The sequence below is a fragment of the Aotus nancymaae genome, unplaced genomic scaffold (assembly GCF_030222135.1).
Source record: "Aotus nancymaae isolate 86718 unplaced genomic scaffold, 86718_ANA_hifiasm-v0.15.2.pri h1tg000057l, whole genome shotgun sequence".
Lineage (NCBI taxonomy): Eukaryota > Metazoa > Chordata > Mammalia > Primates > Aotidae > Aotus > Aotus nancymaae.
This window is the reverse complement of record NW_026988471.1, coordinates 23475838-23500479: the sequence shown is the minus strand read 5'-3', so window position 1 is coordinate 23500479 and position 24642 is coordinate 23475838. Positions and strand designations below refer to the sequence as shown.

The 24642-nt window shown below is 37.4% G+C and overlaps 1 protein-coding gene across 6 annotated transcripts in view; it reads right to left on the bottom strand.

Annotated features, from left to right (window-relative positions):
- Positions 1-24642, bottom strand: part of NCOA1 (nuclear receptor coactivator 1) — a 211905-nt gene that overhangs the window by 17971 nt on the left and 169292 nt on the right. For all 6 annotated transcript variants that reach the window (XM_012453316.3, XM_012453317.3, XM_064363898.1 and 3 more), the window contains 5 exons: positions 24102-24270; positions 22784-23098; positions 13241-13342; positions 10612-11014; positions 885-1059 (listed from right to left, as the gene is read on the bottom strand). In XM_012453316.3, the coding sequence (XP_012308739.1) occupies positions 885-1059; positions 10612-11014; positions 13241-13342; positions 22784-23098; positions 24102-24270 (1164 nt within the window). The remainder of the gene's footprint in view (positions 1-884; positions 1060-10611; positions 11015-13240; positions 13343-22783; positions 23099-24101; positions 24271-24642) is intronic.

Here is a 24642-nt window from a genome sequence, read left to right as displayed (position 1 = left end):
TTCAATGAACTTCAAAAGAATACAGTCTTGTGTTTTCAACTTTAACTGCCTTACTTATTATGTTGTCAGATCAGACAGCTTCCCTGTCATTAGAACTAAGACACAACCACATTAAAATTCTTATAAAACTCAGAGTGATGTGTGAAAAGTTCAGCAGCCAGGATTTGGAAAAAAAAAAAAAAGACTTTAGTGAGATAATTCTAAGTAAGATGGGTAAGTCAAGGTCACTAAAAATCTAGAGATTCAAAAGGAGTAAGCCTTAAAAACTTTTGGTTATTGTTATAAAGTCTTTAAACACACCGAGAAAAGTGAAACTTGTGTGCCCACTACTTAGCTCTATTGAATTCTGACACCTTGCCATTCTTGGTTTTAGAGTTACAAGATTTTAAAGTGTACTTATAAAGAAAACTTTTAAAAAAGTACCCATTTCTACATCTGTCCCAGGGAAGCTCTGCTACTGATGTGAGCTCATCATATTCTGCAGGTGTGCTCAGGTTAGAATGGAAAGGTTGGGGCCACTAGATCACTTTTCTGTACTGTCAGCACATAAATCTGCCTTAAAAGTGACTTGATACTTAGAAGATTTAATAATCATTTTTCTTTGCTGATAATATAAAATGTAGTTCTTTCCATAATGCAAATGGAAGTGGCCAATAATCTTCTACTTAGACTGTGAATACAATCAGCCCATGAAAGCACAGCCGTTCTTATGTGCTGCTTTCTGTCTCTACAGATTTGTCTCTTTGGGGAAACGTCACATAAATGTAGCTGGCCTTCTTTCACTTTGCATAATGTTTCTGAGGTTCAACCACTGAAGCATTTATTAGTATCAGGGATTTATCACAGTTATCAAGGATGCTCATATATACAAACTGCCTCCTTACTTGTTGTTTCCTATTGCTCCTTGCTGCCAGGCCTTCATGTCTGGTGACTGATACCCGGAAGCAGGCGGAGTTTGCTGGAGCAGAGAGCTTTGAGGAGGAGGGATTGGCATCGGCACCATGGAGCTCCCAGGGCTTAGAGATGGAGCAAAGTTGGCCTCACCTTGGGGAACCATTCCTGCAAATTGACACAGATTAATTTATGTTGATATACTATAAATTTATTAACTGCATAAATGAAAAAACCCAAAAGGATCTGTCACAATATATTTACAAATAACTTTTTAATTTGCCTTGTCATGTGTCAGGCAATATATTTACAAATATTGTATTCAACAGAGCATGGAAAAAATTTAGTATCTTAAACGAAGGAAAGAAATCTCAGCAAAAACCAATAGATAAATAAATGTAAGCTTGGAATAATGCTTTCCATTCCCCCAAGAAGTTGATTTAGGCAGCAGAATTGTGTATGATCTGTTTCTGTTCTTTTTTACTAATATGAATTTCTAAGTGTAAAAATATGTATGAACATACATGATAAATTACTTGCGTAGTAAATTAAACTTTTTCTTTTTTTTTTCAAGATGGAGTATTGCTCTGTCACCCAGGCTGGAGTGCAGTGGCTCAATCTCAGCTCACTGCAACCTCTGCTTCCTGGGTTTAAGCAATTCTCCTGCATCAGCCTCCCAAGTAGCTGGGACTACAGGAACCCGCCACTGCACCCGGCTAATTTTTGTATTTTTAGTAGAGATGGGGTTTCACCATGTTGGCCAGGCTGGTATTGAACTCTTGACCTCATGATCTGCCTGCTGTGGCCTCCTGGCCATAAATTAAACTTGAATAGGGGAAAAAATAGTTAAGAAAAAGCCATGTGTAGCTGGGTGAGGTGGCTCATGTCTGTAATCCCACCACTTTGGGAGGCCAAGGTGGGTGGATCACCTGAGATGAGGAGCTCGAGACCAGTGTGGTCAACATGAGAAACCTCACCTCTACTAAAAATACAAAAACGCCTATAATCCCGGCTACTTGGGAGGCTGAGGCATGAGAATGGCTTGAACCTGGGAGGCAGAGGTTGCAGTGAGATGACACTGCGCCACTGCATCCCAGCCTGGGTGACAGAGCGAGGGTCTGTCTCAAAAAAAAAAAAAAAAGCCAAGTGTGAAATAAAAAATAATGAGAAAGTTTTGTGGGCCACTCTTCCCCTCTTCTTTCCCCCTTTTAAGCTTTATTCAGACATAATCTACACAACAAGAAATTGACCCACTGTTGACTGCATGATGCAATGATTTTTAGTAAATGTATAGAGTTGTGCAGCCATTACCACAATCCATTTTAGACAGCTAATCATTCTCCCAATTCCCTTGTACCTATTTGTAGTCAATCCTTGCTCCCACCCTTGTCCCAGGTAACCTCTGATCTGCTTTCTGTCTCTAAAAGATGTGCTTTTTTGGAGAAACTTCACGTAAGTGTAGCCATACATGGTCTTCTGTGTCTGGTCTTCATCACTAGTATGTTTTGGAGGGTCTGCCATTTTGGAGCACTTGCAGTAGGCTGTTCCTTTTTATTTAGGATGATGCTTATTAGCAGCCATCTGACCTAAATGTCAAAACTCAACTGACCATAAAAGTAAGCGTTTATTTCTGAACTTTTTATTCTGTTTCAGTGATCTCTATGTTGACACTTGTACCAGTACCACATTGTCTTGATTGCTGTGACTTTATGGCAATTTTTGAAATTAGGTAGATATCCAACTTTGTTCTTCTTTTTAAAAATTGTTTTGGCTATTCTAAATCCTGGGCATTTCCATATACATTTTAGGATAAGTTTGTTAATTTCTCCAAAAAGCATGCTGAAATTCTGATGGCAACTGTACTAAATTATGAGATCAATTTTCCAGTAAATTACCAGTTTTTGTTCCGTCTTTTTTCTCTGATTTCATTTTGGATAGTTTTCATTGTTATATCTTTAAGTTTAATAATTTTTTCTTCTGTAATTTCTAATCTGCTGTTTATCCCATCTAGTATTTTTTTTTTTTTTTTAAATCTCAAGACACTGTAGTTTTCATCTATAGAAGTTTGACTTGGGTTTTATCTATATCTTCCATGGCTCTACTTAACATGTTCAAGCTTCCTCTTGCTTCTTGAACATACAGAATTTATAATTTATAATTGCTTTAATGTCTCTCTCTACTAACTCTATCTGTGTAATTTCTGAATTTTTGATTGACTGATTTTTCTCCTCATTACAGACTGTATTTTCCTACTTCTTTGCATATCTGGTAGTTTTAAAAATCAGATTCCAGACTTTGTGAATTTTACCTTGTTAGGCGTTGGATTTTTTTCTGTTCTTTTAAATATTTTTGACCTTTGTCTGGGCTGTGGTTAGGTTACACAGAAACAGTTTAATTCTTTTAGGTCTTGTGCCTAATCAGACAAGAGCAGAGTTTAGTTTATTTTGCCCCACTACTGAGGTAAACCATCTCTGAATATTCTACTTGATACCCTCTGAATTATGAGGTTTTCTACTTCGGCTGGTAGGAAGAGGAACTGGTCCCGTGTGAACTTTGAAGACTGTTCCCTCTTATCTTTTTTTTTTTTTTTTTTTTTTGAGACAGAGTTTCACTCTTGTTACCCAGGCTGGAGTGCAATGGCGCGATCTCGGCTCACCGCAACCTCCGCCTCCTGGGTTCAGGCAATTCTCCTGCCTCAGCCTCCTGAGTAGCTGGAATTACAGGCACGCACCACCATGCCCAGCTATTTTTTTGTATTTTTAGTAGAGACGGGGTTCCACCATGTTGACCGGGATGGTCTCGATCTCTTGACCTTGTGATCCACCCGCCTCGGCCTCCCAAAGCCCTCTTATTTTTAGGTGGTTTTCTCTGGCCTTGATTTGTACACATGTACCTGCATGCCTGTGTGCACACAGCAGTTCTCGGCTGAAGACTTGAATGGGACCCTCTGCATATCTCACAATTTGCTGTCCTCTCTGGTATTGTGCCCTGCTACCTCTAGATGCCAGGGCTTTCCCAGACTCCCAGCTCCACCTCCTCAGCTCAGGGAAACGGCCTGGCTCTTGCTGGATTCCCCCTCCCTGCAGTGCAGTCTAGACAAGCTCAAGAACTACTGTTGAATGTACTTTGTCTGTTTTTTGTTTATTTGTTTCAGATGGAAAAGTAAGTCTGGTCCCTGTTACTCTATTGGCCAAAAGTAGAAATTCATAAGAATTTAAAGAGTAAAAATGTTTTTTAAAAAATACGTCTTATACTAGCACTCTGTTCATTTTCCTTTTTTTTTCCTGACAAAATACATCTCACAGTCAAATACTTTTAAGGCAGAGAAAGTTATAAAGGTGCAGAAAAAAGGATGCCATTGTATGATTGCCCATAATTTAATATAATTCCTTTATATCTTTATAAAATCCTGTATAATTCTGTGACCTGCTTCTTTCCCTCAACATTACATCACAAACAGGTTCCTATGTTCTTTATGTCTCTTTGTGAACACATACATATATGCCTGTGTATCTACTGTGTTCTGTCATTGTTAATATAATGATTTTTTTTTCTCTTTTTACTTGGTTTATTTGGTTAAATAAAAAGAGAAAATCATTATATTTACCAGAGATGTAGCTAATTTACTGATTTTTTATTATAGGCTACAATTTTAAAACTATTTTAAATTTTCTGTGAAAGTTGACCTAACTTTAGACTTTATAGTTTTTCTTTCACTAGAGGTTTGTTTATTTTTGGTAAAGATTATATAATGAAGTTACATATTTTCTCCTTGCTGCTTCCTCTAAATGTAATTTAATCTCTGGTAAATAATTTTGATTTAGACTATATGAGTCTCCATTTTTTTTTTTTTTTTAGACGGAGTTTCGCTCTGGTTGCCCAGGCTGGAGTGCAATAGTGTGAACTCAGCTCACTACAACCTCTGCCTCCTAGGTTCAAGTGATTCCCCTGCTTCAGGCTCCCAAGTAGCTGGGATTACAGGCATGAGCCACCAAACCCAGCTAATTTTGTATTTTTAGTAGAGACGGGGTTTTTCCATATTGGTCAGGCTGATCTCGAACTCCTGACCTCAGGTAATTCGCCTGCCTCGGCCTCCCAAGTGCTGGGATTACGGGCATGAGCCACCATGCCCAACCTCTATTTTTTTCATTTATGACTCTAGAGGGTGGGTTTTTTGTTTTTGTTTTGCCACCATCTTCAATTCTAATGTCTTTGCACTAACTCTCCATTTTAAATTTTAACTATTTTGGTTGTGATCCTTAAAAGAAAAACACTTGCTTGTATTAATGTGTTTTTAACCTCATTTATGCGGATATTAATTTTTTCAGAAAAACACAGCCTTGGTTTGGTGACTCACGCCTGTAATCCCAGTGCTTTGAAAGGCTAAGGTGGGAGGATGGCTTGAGGCCAGGAGTTTGAGACCAGCCTGGGCAATGTAACGAGAACTGTCTCTATAAAAAATAAAAAAGTTAGCTGGGCACAGTGGTACACGCCTGTAGTTCTAGCTACTCAGGAGGCTGAAACTGGAGGATCACTTGAGACCAGGAGTTAGACACTGCTGTGAGCCATGATTATGCCACTCCTGGGCAACAGAGCAAGACCCTGTATAAAAAAAAAAAAAAGAGAGAGAGAGAGAAAGAAAAATATGTATGTGAGGGGAAAAAGATGCTTATCATATTCTAAATATTATTTTGTGGGTCAACAGTAAACAATAAATAAGAGACTCCAAGTAGAGCAAGCTTTTTGAGATTTCTTTCTGGCCTCATCTCACATTCTAACTGTCCTACTGGAATGAACAGTTTCCTTTATAAGATGACTTTTTTGTTGTTTATTTTGTTGTTGTTGCTGCTGTTGGTTTTAGTGTTGGTCTTTTAATTTTATTATTTTAAAAAGGACTATTTTTTAGAGAAGTTTTAGGTTCGAAGCAAAATTGAGTGGATAGTACAGAGATTTCCTATATACCCCTTCCTCCACTCACTCACATGTACAGCTGTCCTCATTATCAACATCCCCCAGGTTCTATAGGTTACATTAGGGTTCACTCTTGGTATTGTACATTCTGTGGGTTTGGACCAACGTGTAATGATATGTACCCACCCTTACAAGAGTGGTTTCATTTCTCTAAAAATCCTCTGTGAAATGACCCAGTTTTAGTAAAAAGAACTAGCCTGTGGATAATGAATTAGAGGAATAGAGTTCTTGTCCCAGTTCTGCTACTATACTGGGCCTTGGATAACTTGCATCAATAGGATAATCTAGTTCTTCTAGATGAAAAATTCTACAGTTCTGTCTTTCTCTAGACTATCTTTTTTTTTTTTTTTTTTTTAGACAGAGTCTTGCTCTATTTCCCAGACTAGAGTACAGTAGTGTGATCTCAGCTCACTGTAACCTCTGCCACCCAGGTTCAAGTGATTGTCCTGCCTCAGCCTCCTGAGTAGCTGGGACTACAGGTGCATGCCATTACACCCTGCTAATTTTTTTATTTTTAATAGAGACAGGGTTTTGCCATGTCGCCAGGCTGGTCTCAAACTCCTGACCTCAGATGATCCATCCGCCTGCCTCAGCCTCCCGAAGTGCTGGGATTACAGGTGTGAGCCACTGTGCCCAGCTGGCCTAGACTATGTTAAGTCTCCCTGCTGGAATGACCATAACTAGCACCGCAGCCATGTGACAGTGGCAACTAGAATTAGAATTCATACTTTCATTCATTTATTTCTTCAAAGATTAATTAAGCATTTATTCACTGTGAGACCACTGTCCTAAGCACTGGAGAAACAATGGTTAAAAAGGTCAAGCTTTGTTCGTGCAAGGAAACTGCTATTTAAAAAGAAAAGCAGCTAGAGATTAACAAGTGGTTTTAAGACAGGATGGTGAATGCTTTATGATTGGCAGTGTCCAGGAGGACTCTCCAGAGGAGATTTATCTGAGAGGAGGGAAGAATAGGAATGAGAAGTAACGGAAGAATACTTTAGATAGAGTATAGAGAATGTACAAAGCCCCTGGAAGTAAAAGACAACAAGATATGTGCTGTTTCTTGGAACTCAGAAAGTTTATTGTAGCTGTAACACTGAACTATAAAAGGGGACGTGGAGTTGATGAGTCTAGGTTTGGACAAGTTAAGTTTGGGGTGTTGGTGGAAAATACAAGTATGTGTATCCAGTAGGCCGCTGTACATATGAGCTGAGAGATATCATTTAGAGATAGAGAATAAACTCACTAGCATGTAAAGGTCCCTGAAGCCCCAAAAGGAGATGAGATCCTGAGGAGGAGTAGGTGGAAGAGAATTTTATTGTAGTTCACAGAAAAGAGGTCTCTAAATGGGCTTCAAGGAATCCATGAAGTGGGCAGATACAGTAACCAATTTCTCATATTTACTTTGAATACTGCCTTCATGGAAAACAATTTTTAAATGTCTGATTCTGTTCTTGTGCACTCATCATCATAGCATGAGAGTCTGGAAAAGTTTCTTGTTTTCAGAAATATAAGAAAAGTTACTCTGCCATTACTATGACTTACACGTTCCTTCATTTACTTTGGGCCTATATTAAGCTGAAAGAGGCTAAAGCAAAGGTTATAAAGCAAAGCTAATGCAGTTATCCTTTGGTTTTACTGTCATCACTTAACACAGAAATCAGCAAGCTTTTTCTGTGATAAAGGCAAGATAATATATATTTTCAGTTTTGCAGGCCATAAAGTTTCTTTAACAACTACTCAACTCTGCTGTGTGAAACCAGCCACAGATAATATATAAACTAGTAAGTATGGCTGAGTTCCAGTATAACTTTACTTACCAAAACAGGTGGGCTGGATCATGGACCTTAATTGGTCAAACCTGGAAACATTCTGGGACACATATATTTTGGTTCTTTTGTGTGACTGATTTATTAGGAATAGAAGCATAAAACAAAGGCCAAAGAGCCCTTCTATCTGGAATTCCTAAAGCCACAAAAAACTGTTTTTGAAAAGGCCAGAACTTTTCCAGAACATGATTTTGTGCCAACACAAAACCTGGTCCTCTACCAAATTGCTGATCAATTTAGAGCAAGTTTATAATTAAGAGTGGTGACAGAAATTAAAAACATTGCATCTTTAAATGTTCTTATTTTTTCCAGAAAAGCTAAAAGTTTTTCCAGTATTATTTTGAAGCAGTCCACGGAAGAACTGATAGTCCTGCCACTTCATTTCAGTTTGCAACTGGATGAGACCACTGTTCTCTTCACTGCACGCAGCTTCTGGGTTTTGTCTGTAGTATGAATGCTGACTTCATAAAAAACAAATTCTTATTTTGTGAAAATATTTTTGTCAATCAGAATTGGTCTGGAAGAAAAATACAGGCACCAGATAGAATACTCATGATAGGGGCAACACATGTTTCCCATCATGCTACCTGGGAAAGAGGAAGCTCCACCCACTCCACTATTTCAGCTCACTGTTTTCTATGCTGACAGAAGACAGATGAAAGAGGAGACCCACAACTGTGAAAGAAACTTGTCAATTTCATGAGAACTGGGGCATTGAAGCACCACCTTTCTAGGTGGCTTTGTTAAGGAAAGCAGGATATAAAGTTCTCCTTTCTTGACTTTCCAGAGGAAATTTTAAAGTGCATACCTGAAAACTGACAGAAGTACTATTTCTATTTTTTTTAAATAGAAAAAAATCCTTAGAATAATTAGATGAGGAATTTATTAATGTTTGGCTTTTTTCCCCTAATGCATGAGATAAATCTTTTGTTAGTTTTTATCTTTTGTTAGATAAATCTTTTTTCCCCTAATGCATGAAATAAATCTTTTGATTTAAGGATCTGCAATCAATATCATGAATGCTGTTAAAAACCCATTTGCTGGCCAGGTGCGGTGGCTCACACCTGTAATCCCCGCAGTTTCGGAGGCCAAGGCGGGTGGACCTCTGAGGTCAGGAGTTTGAGACTAGCCTGGCAAAACCCCGTCTCTACTAAAGATACAAAAATTAGCTGGACGTGGTGGTGCACACCTGTAATCCCAGCTGCTTGGGAGGCTGAAGCATGAGAATTGTTTGAACCTGGGAGGTGGAGGTTGCAGTGAGCTGAGATCGTGCCACTGCAATCCAGCCGGGGCAACAGAGGAAGACTCTGTCTCAAAAACAAACAAACAACAATAAAAAAAACCATTTGCTGTTTTAGCCAGATTGTCATTTTGGAAGAGGAATGGGGATGCAGATAACCACCCAAGACTTTTAATGTTGAGGAAGTATCTCCCCAGGCTAAAGTGAAAAAGCCTCGTCAAATTCTTTGCATAAAGAAATTGTAAGACAAATGGAAACAAAACTCTTTTGAAGGCCACTCCTGTTCAGAAAACCATATCATTAAAATATGGATTTATAATCCTTTCCTTGCCCAAGCAGTTAGTGTCAGTGATATAAACCAGACAAAGATGACTTCATTGTCTTGACGACAAAGAAACTGATGTGGCATAATTTTGATTAAAATGTCTTTGAGAGTTATGGTGCTCTCTGGAACGAGTCTTTAGATGCTTAATTTGATAGTCAAAAGATTTTAGTACTTGCTACCATCAGAATGGAAACTCTAAACTGATTTGGTTGTCAAAACAGAAAAGTATACTGCCATGTCAAAAATCTCTGTATAACTTCGACATTTTATTCAAGTCAAAGAGCAGCCTTCTCCTTTAAATACATTTTTAAGAAACCTTAAAATTTACCTCTTTTCTTTCATTTATATAATCAAGGGATTTATTTCCTCTTTTTTTCAGGAATTGACAATTAATTTTGCATAAAAGTTTGATTAAACATAGTAGACTAATCAGATATGCATCATTGCCACTACCTATTAGAATCTCAAAGTGACAGAAAAGAAATAAGATATTATCAGCCAGGACAAAGAGAATGGAGGACAGTGCCAAAGGAAAGATTAAAAAAGAAAAAAGCTTTTGGAAGCCAGAAAGTTGACTGATACTGGAAAGGAAGCTGCAACTGCAGCAGCTTAGAGTGATGACACCAATGAGTAGTCTGAGATACTATGCAAACTGGGAATCTCCCATACAATGAAAGAACTACATGCAAATTTTGAATTAATGTACTAAAACTCATTGTGTGGGAAATACTTTCATTTAATTTTCATGGAGATCCAGGAGAGAAATTAAAAAATAAGCGAATGGGCTGGGTGTGGTGGCTCATGCCTGTAATCCCAGCATTTTGGGAGGCCAAGGAGGGTGGATCACTTGAGGTCAGGAGTTCAAGACCAGCCTGGGCAACATGGTGAAACTCCGTCTCTATTAAAAACACAAAAATTAGCTGGGCGTGGTGGCATGTGCCTGTAATCCCAGTTGCTCAGGAGGCTGAGGCAGGAGAATTGCTTGAGCCCGGGAGGCAGATATTGCAGTGAGTTGAGATTGCATCATTGCACTCCAGCCTGGGTGACAGAGCAACACTCCGTCTCAAAAAAAAAAACAAAAAAACAAAAAAAAAAAAACGTACTTTGCATACAAAATGCTCAAAATTTTAGTCAGACAGCTCCTTACGGATCCTCTAATTCATCATCTCAGCTATAAAAGGGAGGTAAGCCCGAAACCATTTAGTGTCAAAAGCTGTGTCTGAATCCTGGGTCTCCCAACTTCCATGTCTTTCCTCTTTGGCACTATCTCAATGTCCGCACATGGATATGAAGATGGAGAGAGACCTAAACCTGTAAGGATTACTTAGAACAACATAAAGTTGTGACCCTCCTACCTGCTCCTGGATACTGGAAGACATTCTGCTGCATCTGAGGATTGATTCCAGTGCCAAATTGTCCTCCCATGTTTCCTGTCATGCCTCTGCTCACCATGCTGCTGCGGTTGGCCAAGGATGCTTCAGGATTTGCTGCTAATTGTGAAAATGGGCTGGTAGAAGCAGGTGGGGTTCCTGGATTTGTACCATAGTTTGGTGGATAGGGGAATTGCTGTGGAGCTCCCTGAGGAAGACGGGGGTTCCCCATTTGAACTGGTAGTCCAGATGAGGGAGGGAGGTTGTTTCCAAAGCTTTGTTGCCTCATAAGCATAGCTCTTTGCTGCTGTATTAGCTGCCTCTGTCGGTGCTGTTGACTGTACAATTCCCGCTGACGCTGTGCCAACATTTGAGCATTCAGGGGTGGCTGAAAAGGAGGAAAAAAATCACTTATTAAAATTATTATAATCACTATTTATCCTGAAAAGTTTATTGGATAAAGCCTAGTTGTTTGGGGTTATATAATACACTGAACAAGAGAAGCTAAAACAGAAAAGGAACAAAAACCTCTTAATAATCACAGAAGAAAAAAATGAATTAAGTACATTTTACAGATTAAAAGTACTCAAGAAGTGCTAAAACAATATCTGACAATTATAAACGAGAAATAAATTCTCAATTAAAAGTCACACAGAACTGAGAAAGTTCAAAGAAAGTATATATTGATTAGTATTATAATATTGGCCATGAAAATTGTTAAGAGAAACACAAAGACTATAAAGAAGTGAAAGAAAATGTGCTTGATGACTTTGATCCTATCCTTCATTAAATAATTAGGAGACTTTTTCAATTCCAAAAATTTTACCATGTTTCTGGTAGGAAGAAACTCAGTTTTCCTCTTTTTTCACTGAGATCATTATCCCACTTTATTTAAATGAATAAAATGTGATTATAGGTGATTTTAATTTTCTTCATTCTACTTTTCTGTATTTACCAAACTATCTATAATGAACATGTATTACCTTTACAATTAGAAAAAACCTACAAATACCATTACAAAAGGAAGACTCAGAAATCTAGGATCCAATGCCTATGAAATTATCAGTTAAAAAGAAAATAAGTAGAAATAAAATAGTAAAAAGAAATAAATGGAAACAGCTATTTTATACTATTACTGAAGTTTAAGACTATTCCAGGCATTAGTGTAAGTGGTTTAATAGTTACAATATTATGGATGAGGAAAGAAGTGGTAAAATTAGGTTACAATCACTTTTTCAGTATCACATGGCATATCAATAAAGCCTTCTTCAGAAAATGTTGATTCAGATTGAGAATCTGGTTAAAGCATACAGCTCTTGCCAACTAGATACAGTCTAATCTAGAAGAAACTATGAAATAAGACTTTCTGATAGGAATTACCTTTATGTGAATCCAAAAGTGGGGTCTTGTTTCTTTACAACTTAATTACCCCTGAATTAGCTAGCACTAAGATTTATAATTTGTAAGACAGATAAACTAAAATCTGGATCCATGAAGATGTCACTGTCTGCTGCTTATCAACAGCTTCAGTCGATAGAGTCATGTGTTGCACAAAAACATTTCAGCAGTAAGACATTTCAGTTGCATATGATGGACCACATTCAGTGGTCCCACAAGATTATAGTACTACAGTATTTTACTGTACCTCTTCCATGTTTAGATATGTTTTGATATACAAATATCATAACAATTGCCTACAGTATTCAGTAAAGTGACATGCTGTACAGGTTTGTAGCCTAGGATCAATAGGTTACACCATATAGCCAGGATGTATAGTAGGCTATACCATCTAGGTTTGTGTAAATACACTCTATGACCTTTGCACAATTATGAAGTTGCCTAATGACATATTTTTCAGAACATATCCCTGTCTTTAAGCAATGCATGGCTGTATTTATCCCTTTAATAATATAGGTGCTGGCTGGCTTCCTGTATTTGTCCCCAGTCCATTTAGTTCCATATTGTGGACAGGAAAAGAGTTTTGTTTGAATCCTCTCTAAAATTCCTTATCTCCCAGATTTTCACATCAACTTTGTTATGAAATATAAGTAAGTAGTTGAAACAAAAATATTTTAAGTATGTGTGGAGGTAAAGTAGGGAGTAATTAGATAACATTTAGAAGTCCACCTAGTTCTTTTTATGTTTAAAGTTCTAATGGCTCTGAGTTTCTTTAAAAAAAGGGATTTTAAAAATAAATAAAAGCTAGAAAATGCTGAGGTTCATACTGAGCACAGTACACAAGACAGTTAAAACAGCTTAGCAATGTGACTGGGTTTTGATCAGGTTTCAGGTACCATTCACAGTTTCATATCAGAGGCTTCCTGTTACTGGTGCTATTCACTACAGCAATAAAAGTTTTGTCTACTTAGTCATCTGGTATCCAATGACAATGACAATAATAACAATAAAACAAAACAAAGCACCTTTTGCTTTAGATCAAATATCAGTAAGAGGTATCACAAGTAGATTATTAATTCACCCTAGAAGAAAACTGCACTACAAACATCATTAAAAGATCAGCTCACAGACCATTTCAAAGACACTCAAGTCAACACTTTAAGAAACACTGTGTGGGTTAAAGAAGTACTAATGATGTCTGGTTTTCTCACATTACCTGAGGTGTAATTTGCTGTTGCATGCCCGATCTCATATTGATGCCAACAGGAGCAGTTGCTGCAAATTGGTTTAAGATAGCTTGCCGATTTTGGTGTATCAACTAGAGAAAATTGGAGACAATAAGGCATCATATTTCTACACACAAGCATAACACTGGCCTTATAAAGTAACACAAACTTTCTACTGATTACTAAAAAGTTTTAGTGTTGCAGGTTTGGTAAGATTATTTCCTATGTTTATTTTCCAAAAGGCTGGCAATTCCCAACATTTATAAAACACTTATTGCCTCCAAAACACTGTGGCAAAGCATTTAAAAGTAGGATACACACACATGTATGTACATGTGTATAAACCTGTTTATTGTACTTTTAAAAACAAGTTAGTAGTTATTTTAGATAAGGCTGTAATGGAGAAGAAGAAATATCAGCCCTAGGTCTTGAATGTTATAAATGTAAAAGTAGGTATACAATAAGGGCACATTTTACAAAGGTCTGGAAGATGAAGGGAAAGTTGAGCAAGCTAGAGGGTATTCTCACTTGGGGGTACTATGTCTGGTGGATACATACTTGGGAAAAATCCAGTATGATTTCATCAGCTAGAGAGTATTATGTAAGAAACAAATGGTCTGAAAAAAATGGATTAGTTATTTAACTAGAAAAAGTAATTACTTTAGACCAGCATTTCCCAAATTGGTATGCTAAAGAACATTGTTCAGCAGGATATTAATAGATGTGCTGGGAAAACAGCATGCTGTTCTGTATTAAGTATTGGAAATGATGGGTTACACAAGGTAAAACAGATTTATTTACCGCAGTAATTTTATGAGCCTTTAATTGGCCAAAAGCACATTGTGGATATCCAAGAGGGGGATATACTATGCAATTTATTTATCATTAGGTTAAATGATAAATAAATTCTGACATATAACCATTAACATTCATCTCCCAGAACAATTTTCTATGAACACTGGTTTGGAAGATCAGTCTAGACCAGGATTAGGGTTCCAGATCATAGGCATGCCTTAACTTTATCTGGTAACAAAAGAAGTGTTCTTGGAAATTAGATTTTCTTATAAACAGTCTATAGCTTAAAAAATTTCTTCCTCAATAATTTGATATAAATAAAGTATTCAGAAAGATAACTAACAATAATATTAATACTATTTTATGTTTATATGGTACTTTATATAACACAAATTATATATTTATATATCACACATTAATATATTTTAATATATTATACATACACTAGCAAGCCTATAAAAGTTTTATACAAGAATCCAAAGAGCTACGAACAGTGATTAAATATCTTGCCACCAAATAGCTCAACTCTTAATTCTAGCTTCAGTCATTTTCTGACTCCCATTAGATCAGAAAACAAACCAATTCTGGAGAAAAGTCAGCATAAGATAAATGTTAAAATGAAAACTCTAAGTCATTGTGGAATAAGTTAAAACATTCTGAGTCACTTCAAAAAGAAAGATACTAACATTATAGTTTTAAAAGTCAAAGAGGCTGGGCGCGGTGGCCCAAGCCTGTAACCCCAGCACTTTGGGAGGCCGAGGTGGGTGGATCACGAGGTCAAGAGATCGAGACCATCCTGGCCAATATGGTGAAACCCTGTCTCTACTAAAAATACAAAAATTAGCTGGGTGTGGTGGCGTGCGCCTGTAGTCCCAGCTACTCGGGAGGCTGAGGCAGGAGAATTGCTTCAACCTGGGAGGCAGAGGTTGCCGTGAGCCGAGATTGTGCCACTGCATTCCAGCTTGGCGCCTGGCGACAGAGTGAGACTGTCTCAAAAAAAAAAAAAAAAAGTCAAAGAGACTCTTAAATATCAAAACTGATACATTTCTTAAACTTGAAAGACCATGAACATAAATTTAAATAAATCAAGTTAATTTTTATAAAGATTTATTTAAAAACTCAATACATTCAAGATATTGTAAAAAATCTGGAGGCTACAAAGGTGAGCAAATTCCTGTCCTTCTGGGAGTTCCCTATTGAATGGCAGAAGCCAACACACAACAGTGCAATGCACAGGTACTCTGCACAGACAGACACATCTACGGCAGCACAGAGGGAGCAGCTAATACAGCCTAGGGATGAAGACAGGGACCAAGAAGCATGAGTGAACTCAGCAGAGCCTTGAAGGATGAGAATGTGAGGTGGCAAGGAGGAGGACAGAGTTAACTTGAGGCAGAGGGAACAGCAAGTATAAAAACAGGAGAGGAGGCAATGAGGACAGGTTAAAATACATTCCGAACATTTAGCTTTATATATCCTTTGAATTGTGAGACAGTGTGCGAACAAAATGGGTAGGGATGGAGGAAAGATGCTTGAGAAGTAGTAATAAGCCCTTCTTTAGAAGTAGAAGGAATTATTCTAAATAGCATAAATCTAAGGTACTTTCTGTTATAGGAAGCCTCGTCTATTTCTGCCCTTGAATTAACCCTTGTTCATTTTTTCCTCCCCTTGACCGTGTGTGCAACCTGACTAGTCCTGTGTATATTTGTCCTACTTTGACCTGCCTCTTCTCTCCAATTATTAAAATGCTGTTTTTCAACAAGCAGGTCAAGTTCCACTTCTTCCAACAAAGCCTTCCCAAAAGAATCACTACATTCCTTGGCTCTTGGAAATCTGAACTTTCAGAGAGGTGGTGAGTGGGAGGGGATTCGTTGTTAGTCCTTAGTTGCCAGTGCTTAGACACAAACACAAGAGCCTATAAAGGACAGGTTAAAAGCCTTGTTGTAGAACAAAAGGAAATGTGGGGCTGTGGCCAGTGGAAGAGTGCAAACCCATTCCTAAGTACATACGCAGTTCAGGCTGGCTGTCACTTTGTCTGCCGGAATGGATTTTCTTTCCAATGTTTTACCAAGACGTCCTTCTATAGGAAACCTAAAAGATGACTGTCTAGCCTAGAGGTTCTCAGCTAGGGGTGGTTCTGCCAAACAAGGGACATTTGGCAGTATCTGAAGACCTTTTTGCTGTCACAACTTGGGGAGGAGTACTGCTGATGTCTAGTGGGCAGAAGCCAGGAGTGCTGCTAAACATTCTTAATGCACACAACATCTCCCCCATAATAAGAATTACCCAGCCCCAAATGTTAAAGAGCCAAGGTTGAGAAACTCTGATCTAACTACTGCATGAATTATTGCCAAGAAAAAAATATTCTTTAAAGAAGTTTATTGTCTTATCAGGCATTTTCACTGTCAGAAACCTGGAGGTAAAAGGTTTCTCTTTTTTCCTGTCCTTTGATCCTAATTCTGTTTTCTGGTCACTTCCATTCTCTATAATATATAAAAGATTATCAATGGTGGTTCTTATAATGCCAGACAGATACATTTCTTCAGTACCCCAATACATACATATCTAGATTTGACTTGTTTTAAGATTACTAAGTATATCATATTTGTTTATGTGTCTCACTGTCACTTTCTTTATATTATTCTCCTCTTGATAGTTATGAAGATCATGGTCCTTGCTGAGGAAGAAGAAAACAAAACTGGAGTAGAAAAATTGTATCTTTTCTCAGCTAATATGATACCATTTTCTTTCTTTCTTTTTTTCTTTGAGACGGAGTTTCGCCCTTGTTGCCCAGGCTAGAGTGCAATGCTGCGATCTCAGCTCACCACAACCTCCGCCTCCTGGGTTCAAGTGATTCTCCTGCCTCAGCCTTCTGAGTAGCTGGGATTAGAGGCATGCGTCCCCACACCTGGCTAATTTTGTATTTTTAGTAGAGACAGGGTTTCTCCATGTTGGTCAGGCTTGTCTCCAACTACCGACCCCAGGTGATCCGCCTACCTTGGCCTCCCAAAGTGCTAGATTACAGGCGCTCAGCCACTGCACCCAGCCTATGATATCATTTTCTAAAAGTAACAGGTCTACCCATCTTTGGTGGTGTTATTTTTCCCAAAATATATTGATATTGTAGACATATTTCTTGGGTCTTTGCTTATTTGAGGAGTAAGCCAGTATTACACCTAAAGGGTTGTAACTTTGTATTACTTTTTGATTACCAGCTCCTTTCTTTTTGTTGTTTTCCAAAAGTCTCAACCAGTACAGATATACTAGTTTCTTAGGATGTTTTTCATCTCTCTCCTCCCAACTGGAGATTTATTCATAACTGTATAATTGAATTTAAAATGTTAGAATCTTTTTACTCCTTTACACAAGGAGTAAAAAGTATATATCAGCCAGTGAGATATACTTAGGGCCAAGAAATGATATCTATTTATATATTTTACTTTTTTCAACATCTATTTTTAAACTGATCTTAAAATTCATTAAAAAGAAGCAAACTATAATGTACATCTGAGTACACTCCTGTTTTCTTTTCTCAAATCATTAGGCATGGCACTAAATTCTTGTTAACAGTCTCCTGTATTTGAGAAGAGGGAAGGAGAGGATATGACCACTAAGTGAACAGATGGGTATCAATCCAATGAGGTAAATATATTAGGAATACCAGATTATGAACTAGGTATATTCTGGATACTAGTCCTTTGCCAGTCATATGAGGTTGCAAATATCTTCTTTGAGTCTTTGTTTTGCCTTTTAACCTTGCAGATGTTGTCTTTTGTCTTACAAGTTTTAAATTTTAATGCAAACATTAACTTTTTCCTTTATGTCATTTTAAAGAGGCTATAGAGATGTTTTTGTATTCACATTTAGGTCATCAAAACACCTAGAGTTTATTTTCGTGTATTGTATGAGATGAGGATCTAATTTAATTTATTTCTCCTCATGGATAGCCAAATGTACCAATCTATGATGCAGGCCATTCTTTCTCTATTGTCACCTCTGCCTCTTATTAAGTCTCTCAATATGTCTGGGTGTGTTTCTGAGCTCTCTATTATATAGAACTCTATTATGGTAGAACTATTTATCCTCATGCTAGTTCCACACTGTTTTAAATTTTTTTATTTTTTATTTTTTTAGAGACAAGGTCTTGCTCTAAAACCCAGTTCCACATTGTTTTAATTTTTTTTTTTTTTTTTAAGAGATAGTCTCACTCTGTCACCCAGGCTGGAGTGAGTAGCACAATCATAGCTCACTGCAGCCTTGAATTCCTGCCTCAAGCGATCCTCCCAACTTAGCCTCCTGAGTAGTTGGGACTACAGTTGCACATCACCATGCCTGGCTTTTTTTTTTTTTTTTTTGGTAGAGACTCTTGCTATGTTGCCCAGGCTGGTCTCAAACTCCTGGCCTCAAGCAATCTTCCTTCCTAAGCCTCTCAAAATGGGGGGATTATAGGTATAAGCCATCACATCCAGCCTGTTTTAATTTTTAAAGCTTTGTTTTAAATCTTGATATCTGTAGATCAAGTACACCCTCATTTTATTAATACTTCGAGATTGTATTGATGCTTCTAAAACAAATTTAGCATCTGTTTGTCAAATTCCATGTTGAGATTTTGTTGGAATTCCACTGAATTTACTGTTTAAATCTGGAACAACTGTCATCTTTTCACTAGCAACAACCAATTAGAAGATATAATTTCTTTCATGAGTATTTTTTATTTGGATATTCTTTTTGCCTTTCAATTATGATTTTAAATCTTCTAAGTTTTGAACAGTGTGAATGTATTTTTTTTTTCTTTTTGAGACAGAGTCTCGCTCTTGTTGCCCAGGCTAGAGTGCAGAGGCATGATCTTGGCTCACTGCAACCTCTGCCTCCTGGGTTCAAACGATTCTTCTGCCTCAGCCTCCAGAGTAGCTGGGATTACAGGCACACGTCACTGCGCCTGGCTAATTTTTGTACTTTTAGTAGAGACGGGTTTTGCCATGTTGGCCAGGCTGGTCTCGAACTCCTGACCTCAGGTGATCCACCTGCCTTGGCCTACCTAACTGCTGGAATTTTCTAATTTAAATTTCTAGTAAAAAGAATTACCATTAATTTTTGTTTCTTGTTCTTTTATCTAAAATCCTTGCTGAACTACTCTATTTGTTCTATGTTCCCTACAGATTCTTTTGGATTCTCTATATAAACAGTTGTATTATTTGCATATGATAATTTTGTTTCTTTCTCATGTTGCTTTTTATATTTCAAAATGACTTAATTTTTAGTGTGCTAATGGTACTCTTTTTTTTTGTCTACAGTGACATGAATTTAGTCACTAAAAAAAAAATACAACCTGTCATTTAATAGGATTTAAAGCAGGAGAAAGGGGAAGATATATTAATACTACCTCAGTTTACTATTTGATCCCAACTGTGAATTTAATTATATAACTTTAAACAATACTTTTAAACCTCAATTTACTGATTTTATCAGGCATTGTTATTGCCAACTCATAGTCATTTACTCTCCCTTTCTTCCCTCAAGATAGAACAGAATTTTTTCAGCTGACCATCCCAAATCACACGACTCCAGGGGTAATCCAGGAGTACTATGAGTCAGTCTTTGTGAGCCATTGGTTAAGGGTGTACATGTGCCTCAGTTCTGACTAGTTAGGCATGTGAAGTATTTTTTTCCCTCCTTTTTCTTTTTTGGTCCTTTTTTTGTTTTTTGAGGGGGTGGGTGGGGTGGGAAAAGAGCCTTCAGGAAAAAGTTTCCTGGCTTTTGGAAAGAGGTACATAGGAAAGAAACAGTCCCTTATCTTCTGCTAGTTATAGTTTTGTTTGGCTGTGATATCTGTAATCATGGCATGCCAAGGACTGCAGAGCAAAAAGAGAAAGAACCTGGGTCCTTGATGACGTCCCTGAATCTCTGAAGTAACCACACCTCAGCCTGCCTCCAGTTTGGACTGTCAATATTTGGGTCAAAATATTTTCTTTATTGTTTTACTATGCTGAGTTGATCTTTTTTTCTTTCCTTGTGGCTGAAAGCATCTTAACTAAGACACTGACTGAGAGTCTTGGCCAGACCAGCTCACAGAAAGCCCTTAAGTGGACACACAGAAAACGCCTAGCACTTGCAGTGTAACTAAAGCTGAGTGACCTACTGCTGAAACAGAAGTCATGGCTTAGGATACAAAGAGCAGACCTGGATATGTGGCTCATTAGGTAGCAGAGTTACTGTCTTAGGTGGCAGTAGAAGTTGTTTTTCTGTATAGACATATCTGAGGCTTATAACATAGTGAGCCCCAAATTCTGTGTTTTTTCAGCTTGGTGGATACTTTATTGGGCTACCAAGACCATCAAACTCTGGATAGGCATCCATGAGATTTAAAGGAAGCAAAGAGCAGCAACTTTCACCTATTTGCATCTTATTCTCATACCTTTGCAGGGCTTCTCTGCTTATCAGCTATTTTAGGAACAAATGGAAGCCAAAACAACTTTTTTTCTGAACCAAGCATGAATCATCCTTCCATTCATTCATGAACCTAACGTAGACCCTTGGTCTGGCCTTGCTAACTGACCCTTCAATATTAGGCAGTATTTACAGAACTTTACATTGTAAAATGAGAAACTAGAACATCTACACTTTCCATTTACTTTTTTGGTTTAGCCCTTAATCACATACTGCTTGGAGTGTCATTTAACATTTCAGGTATGTAGTCAAAATAGCCAAGCAGTTCCCTGTTTCTTTAATTCCTTGTATTGCTTATAGTATCTAGTATAGTCCCCTTAAATAATGTTCTGTGAAAAGTTAAACACGGGGAAAATATTAAGCATTTTTTATTCTGGTGCCCTCTATCTTAAGATGAATGGAAAGCTACAAGAAGTAGTTTATCTTCAATTAATATCTCAGAACATTTATGATTCCTTCTTTTTGTTTCTCTTTTCCTCTCTCTTCAATTCTTCTTTGAATCCTTTATTCCACCCTAGCATTTAAAAAATTATTCCTTTTATTTTTATTCTATCATTTAAAAATTTTTCCCTTTCTCAGCCCTCCCTTTCTCTTCCTCTCTTTCATCATCTTCCTTTTTTAAAGCAGAATGGAAGCACATTTTATATCACATATTATGTTTATTAAATTTAACTTTATAACAATAGCTAGTATTTATCAACTGCTACAATATGCCAGGCATTGTGCTACAAACTTTACGTGTTTTATCTCATTTATTCCACACAATCACCAGTGAGGGAAAGGAATTCTTCATTAGACTCCTTTTATAGATGAGGAATTAGAAGCTTTAAAAGGGAAACCATTTGATTAAGGCAATCCACCTAAGTTTAGAACTGGGACTTGAAACTGGAACTAACTCTTAAAACCATTATATCACACTGCCTTTCCAGTATAATTTATCTCCTTCTTTCTCTTCCTTCCTGAATTAGTCTCCAGGGAACCTCTTTAAATACTTTTATAAAAATTAAAAGCAATATACAAATATGGGTTTAGAAACTACAGTATTCATAACAAGAAGCAACAATCTACAACACTGGTCCCCCTTCCCACAGCAGACTTTTTTTTTTTTTTTTTTTGAGACAGAGTCTCACTTTGTCACCCAGGCTGGATTGCAATGGGAGCGATCGTGGCTTGCTGCAACCTCCACCTTCCGGGTTCAAGCGATTCTCCTGCCTCAGCCTCTCAAGTAGCTGAGATTACAGACACGTGCCACCATGTCCAGTTAATTTTTTTTGTTTGTTTGTACTTTTAGTAGAAACAGGGTTTCATCATGTTGGCCAAGCTGGTCTCGAACTCCTGACTTCAAGTGATCCACCCACCTTGGCCTCCCAAAGTGCTGGGATTACAGGCGTGAGTCACCACGCTTGGCCCACAGCACACATTTTTAAGTGTTTGTGCTTGTGGTCCTTAATGATTATCTCCGTATCTGTTGCTTATACAATCTTAAATATTTATGCCACTATGTCTCCTCATTTCCTGTCATGAGAAGTAAGATTTAACTCACTCACAACTCCCAGACCCCAAACTATCCTTTTCTTCAAATAACATCACTAGGTATCAATATCTCCAACCTTAAACAACACTTTATTTTCTGTTCCAACAATCATAAACACTATCTCTTGATACTCTACTTTGTAAATTAAGCTATGTTTCTCTTGATTAATTTAAAACTTGTATGAGGTTCCCCTTAAATAGTTTGTATCTCAAAAAATTAAATTGTCTTTAAGTTGTAGATCTCAGAGTGCTTTATTAGGCGCCTACTGTCTTTTTATTTTTTTGAGATGCAGTTTCACTCATGTTGCCCAGACTGAAGTGCAATGGCACAATCTCGGCTCACTGCAACCTCCACCTCCTAGTTTCAAGTGATTCTCCTGCCTCAGCCTCCTGAGTAGCTGGGATTATAGGCATGTACCACCACGCCCGGCTAATTTTGTATTTTTAGTAGAGACGGGGTTTCTCCATGTTGGTCAGTCTGGTCTTGAACTCCCAACCTCAGGTGATCTGCCCACCTCGGCCTCCCAAAGTGCTGGGATTACAGGCGTGAGCCACCGCGCCTGGCCTAAGAGCCTACTGTCTTTAATTGAATGAAAGGTCCCTTATCCCTTTCCTAAGAGACCAAGGATGGCTCTTTAAGTCTTTCATGAAGGTTCTAGGAGTGGACTTGAGACTTTTATTGTAGCAATGGGGCTGTCTTGCAGAGAAATTTGGTACATACCTTTAGAAAGTATCCACTGCTAAACAAGAGTGCTCACCTGTTGCTGTCCCTGTAATCGTTGTTGTAGTTGAAGTCGAAGCTGGTTAGGTGCAGCCGGAGGTCTGTTTAGAGTTTGCCTGGGTTGCATGCCCATGCCAGGTGAAAAAGCACCTCGGGGAGGTGTTACTTGAACAGGCATAGTCCCCAGTGAAGGTTTTTGCCTGACCATGCCTTGGAAAGGGCTAGGGAGATTGGCAGTAGGAGAAGGAGAAGAGTAAGGCTGGGAATAAAGGCTGGGTCTTTCTTCCATCATTAAAGGTGGTGTTGCTTGTTGTGGTGGAAATCTCTCTGATAATACATCTAATCCACCCCCCTGTTAGAAAAGAAGCCAGAATATTTTACAAATAAATTTTTGCCAATAAGTGACATGCTTCTGTATTTCTAGAAAGTATCATCATATATTCATTCTGAATTCATGCTCTCCAGAAGTTTACTACCTAGAGAAATCATTTATAAAAGCTACTTTTGAAATGGAATAACAGATTAGCTGAGATATTTAAAATCGTAGAAGAGATGACAATATGGTTAAAATAAAGGCTCCAAATCAATGAAATAAAACTAAAAGGTTTGAAAAAAAACTTCATTGCAAAGCCTAAGAATCAATAAACTTTACATTTAATAGCTTACTATAAGAAGTAGATTCTTAAAGGAGGGATAAAGCAGGCATTTTTCTATCTCAGATATAAAATTCATGCCTTTACTTAAAAAAAAAATCCACAGCTGATATAACAGAAAGCTGTAGAGTTATGGTTTCCAAATGTTTTCACTATTACCCACTGTAAGAAATATAAATTGTGACCTATTCATGTGTGTGTGTGTCTGTATGGAGCTGAAAGGAGTTTCATAAAACATGACTCCTTTTAATGGGCTATGCACTCTTATACTTAGTATTCTACACTATTCTACTCCATTTAAAAATGCTGGTGAAGATGCACTAAAATTATTTTATCATCCTATAGTCTAAAAAAGGATAACCTGGAAGTTGGGATATCATGGAATATACAGGCAGAAGACAAGCGTGAATGAAGGATAAATTAAGCTTTAAAATGAGAAGTGATGCTATAAATCTGGAGTTTATTCTAGCTGGAGCTTGCAATATTCTGTTTCACGGTGAAAAGCTAAGACTTATTTCTAATTCTAATTATTGTAATATCTTTTCTTTAAAAAACACTACTACATATTTTGATAAGTTTCAGAAGGGGTAAATTATAAAATAGCTAAAGCACAGTGGGCAGAGTATTTTAAAATCTTGCTTAAAATAATTTTCTAGTTTCCTAGGGCTGCATCAGTTAAATTATGTTGACTTTAATAAATACCTGAACAAGTTTGTCAATTCCCAGAGCTCTGTCTAGTTCAGCTAGCTCAGTTTCATCTTTGCCACTAAGGAAGGATACCAGCTGTTCAAGAAGAGCCTTCTCATCATTTCTCCCTTCCACTGTTGTGGGTGGACAGAGAAGCTCATCTAATTGTGAGCTAATACACTGGCTGCAGGATTAAAAAACAGGAAAGTTTCAGACTGACATAGCAAATAATTTATTTAATCTTTCTATACATATATATGTGCAAATTTGGTTTTAGAAAATTCTCTGTTGAGATGCTTGGCAATTCTAATGTAATGGAATGTTCTATGTTTAATGTGCAGAAATTAAATGAGTATTTGGTATATAGCTTGAATATATTTTTCATTCTTTTGTTAATCACTGAACTGTTTCCATATTCTTCATGTTACAGAAATGCCTGAAAAATTAACCAAACATAGTTAAGAAAGGGGAAATAACTTATAATAAAAGTTAAAAAAAAAGAAAATCAGCCAAAACTAAGAATCATTTAGCTCATACTCAGATTTATTCTACTTAA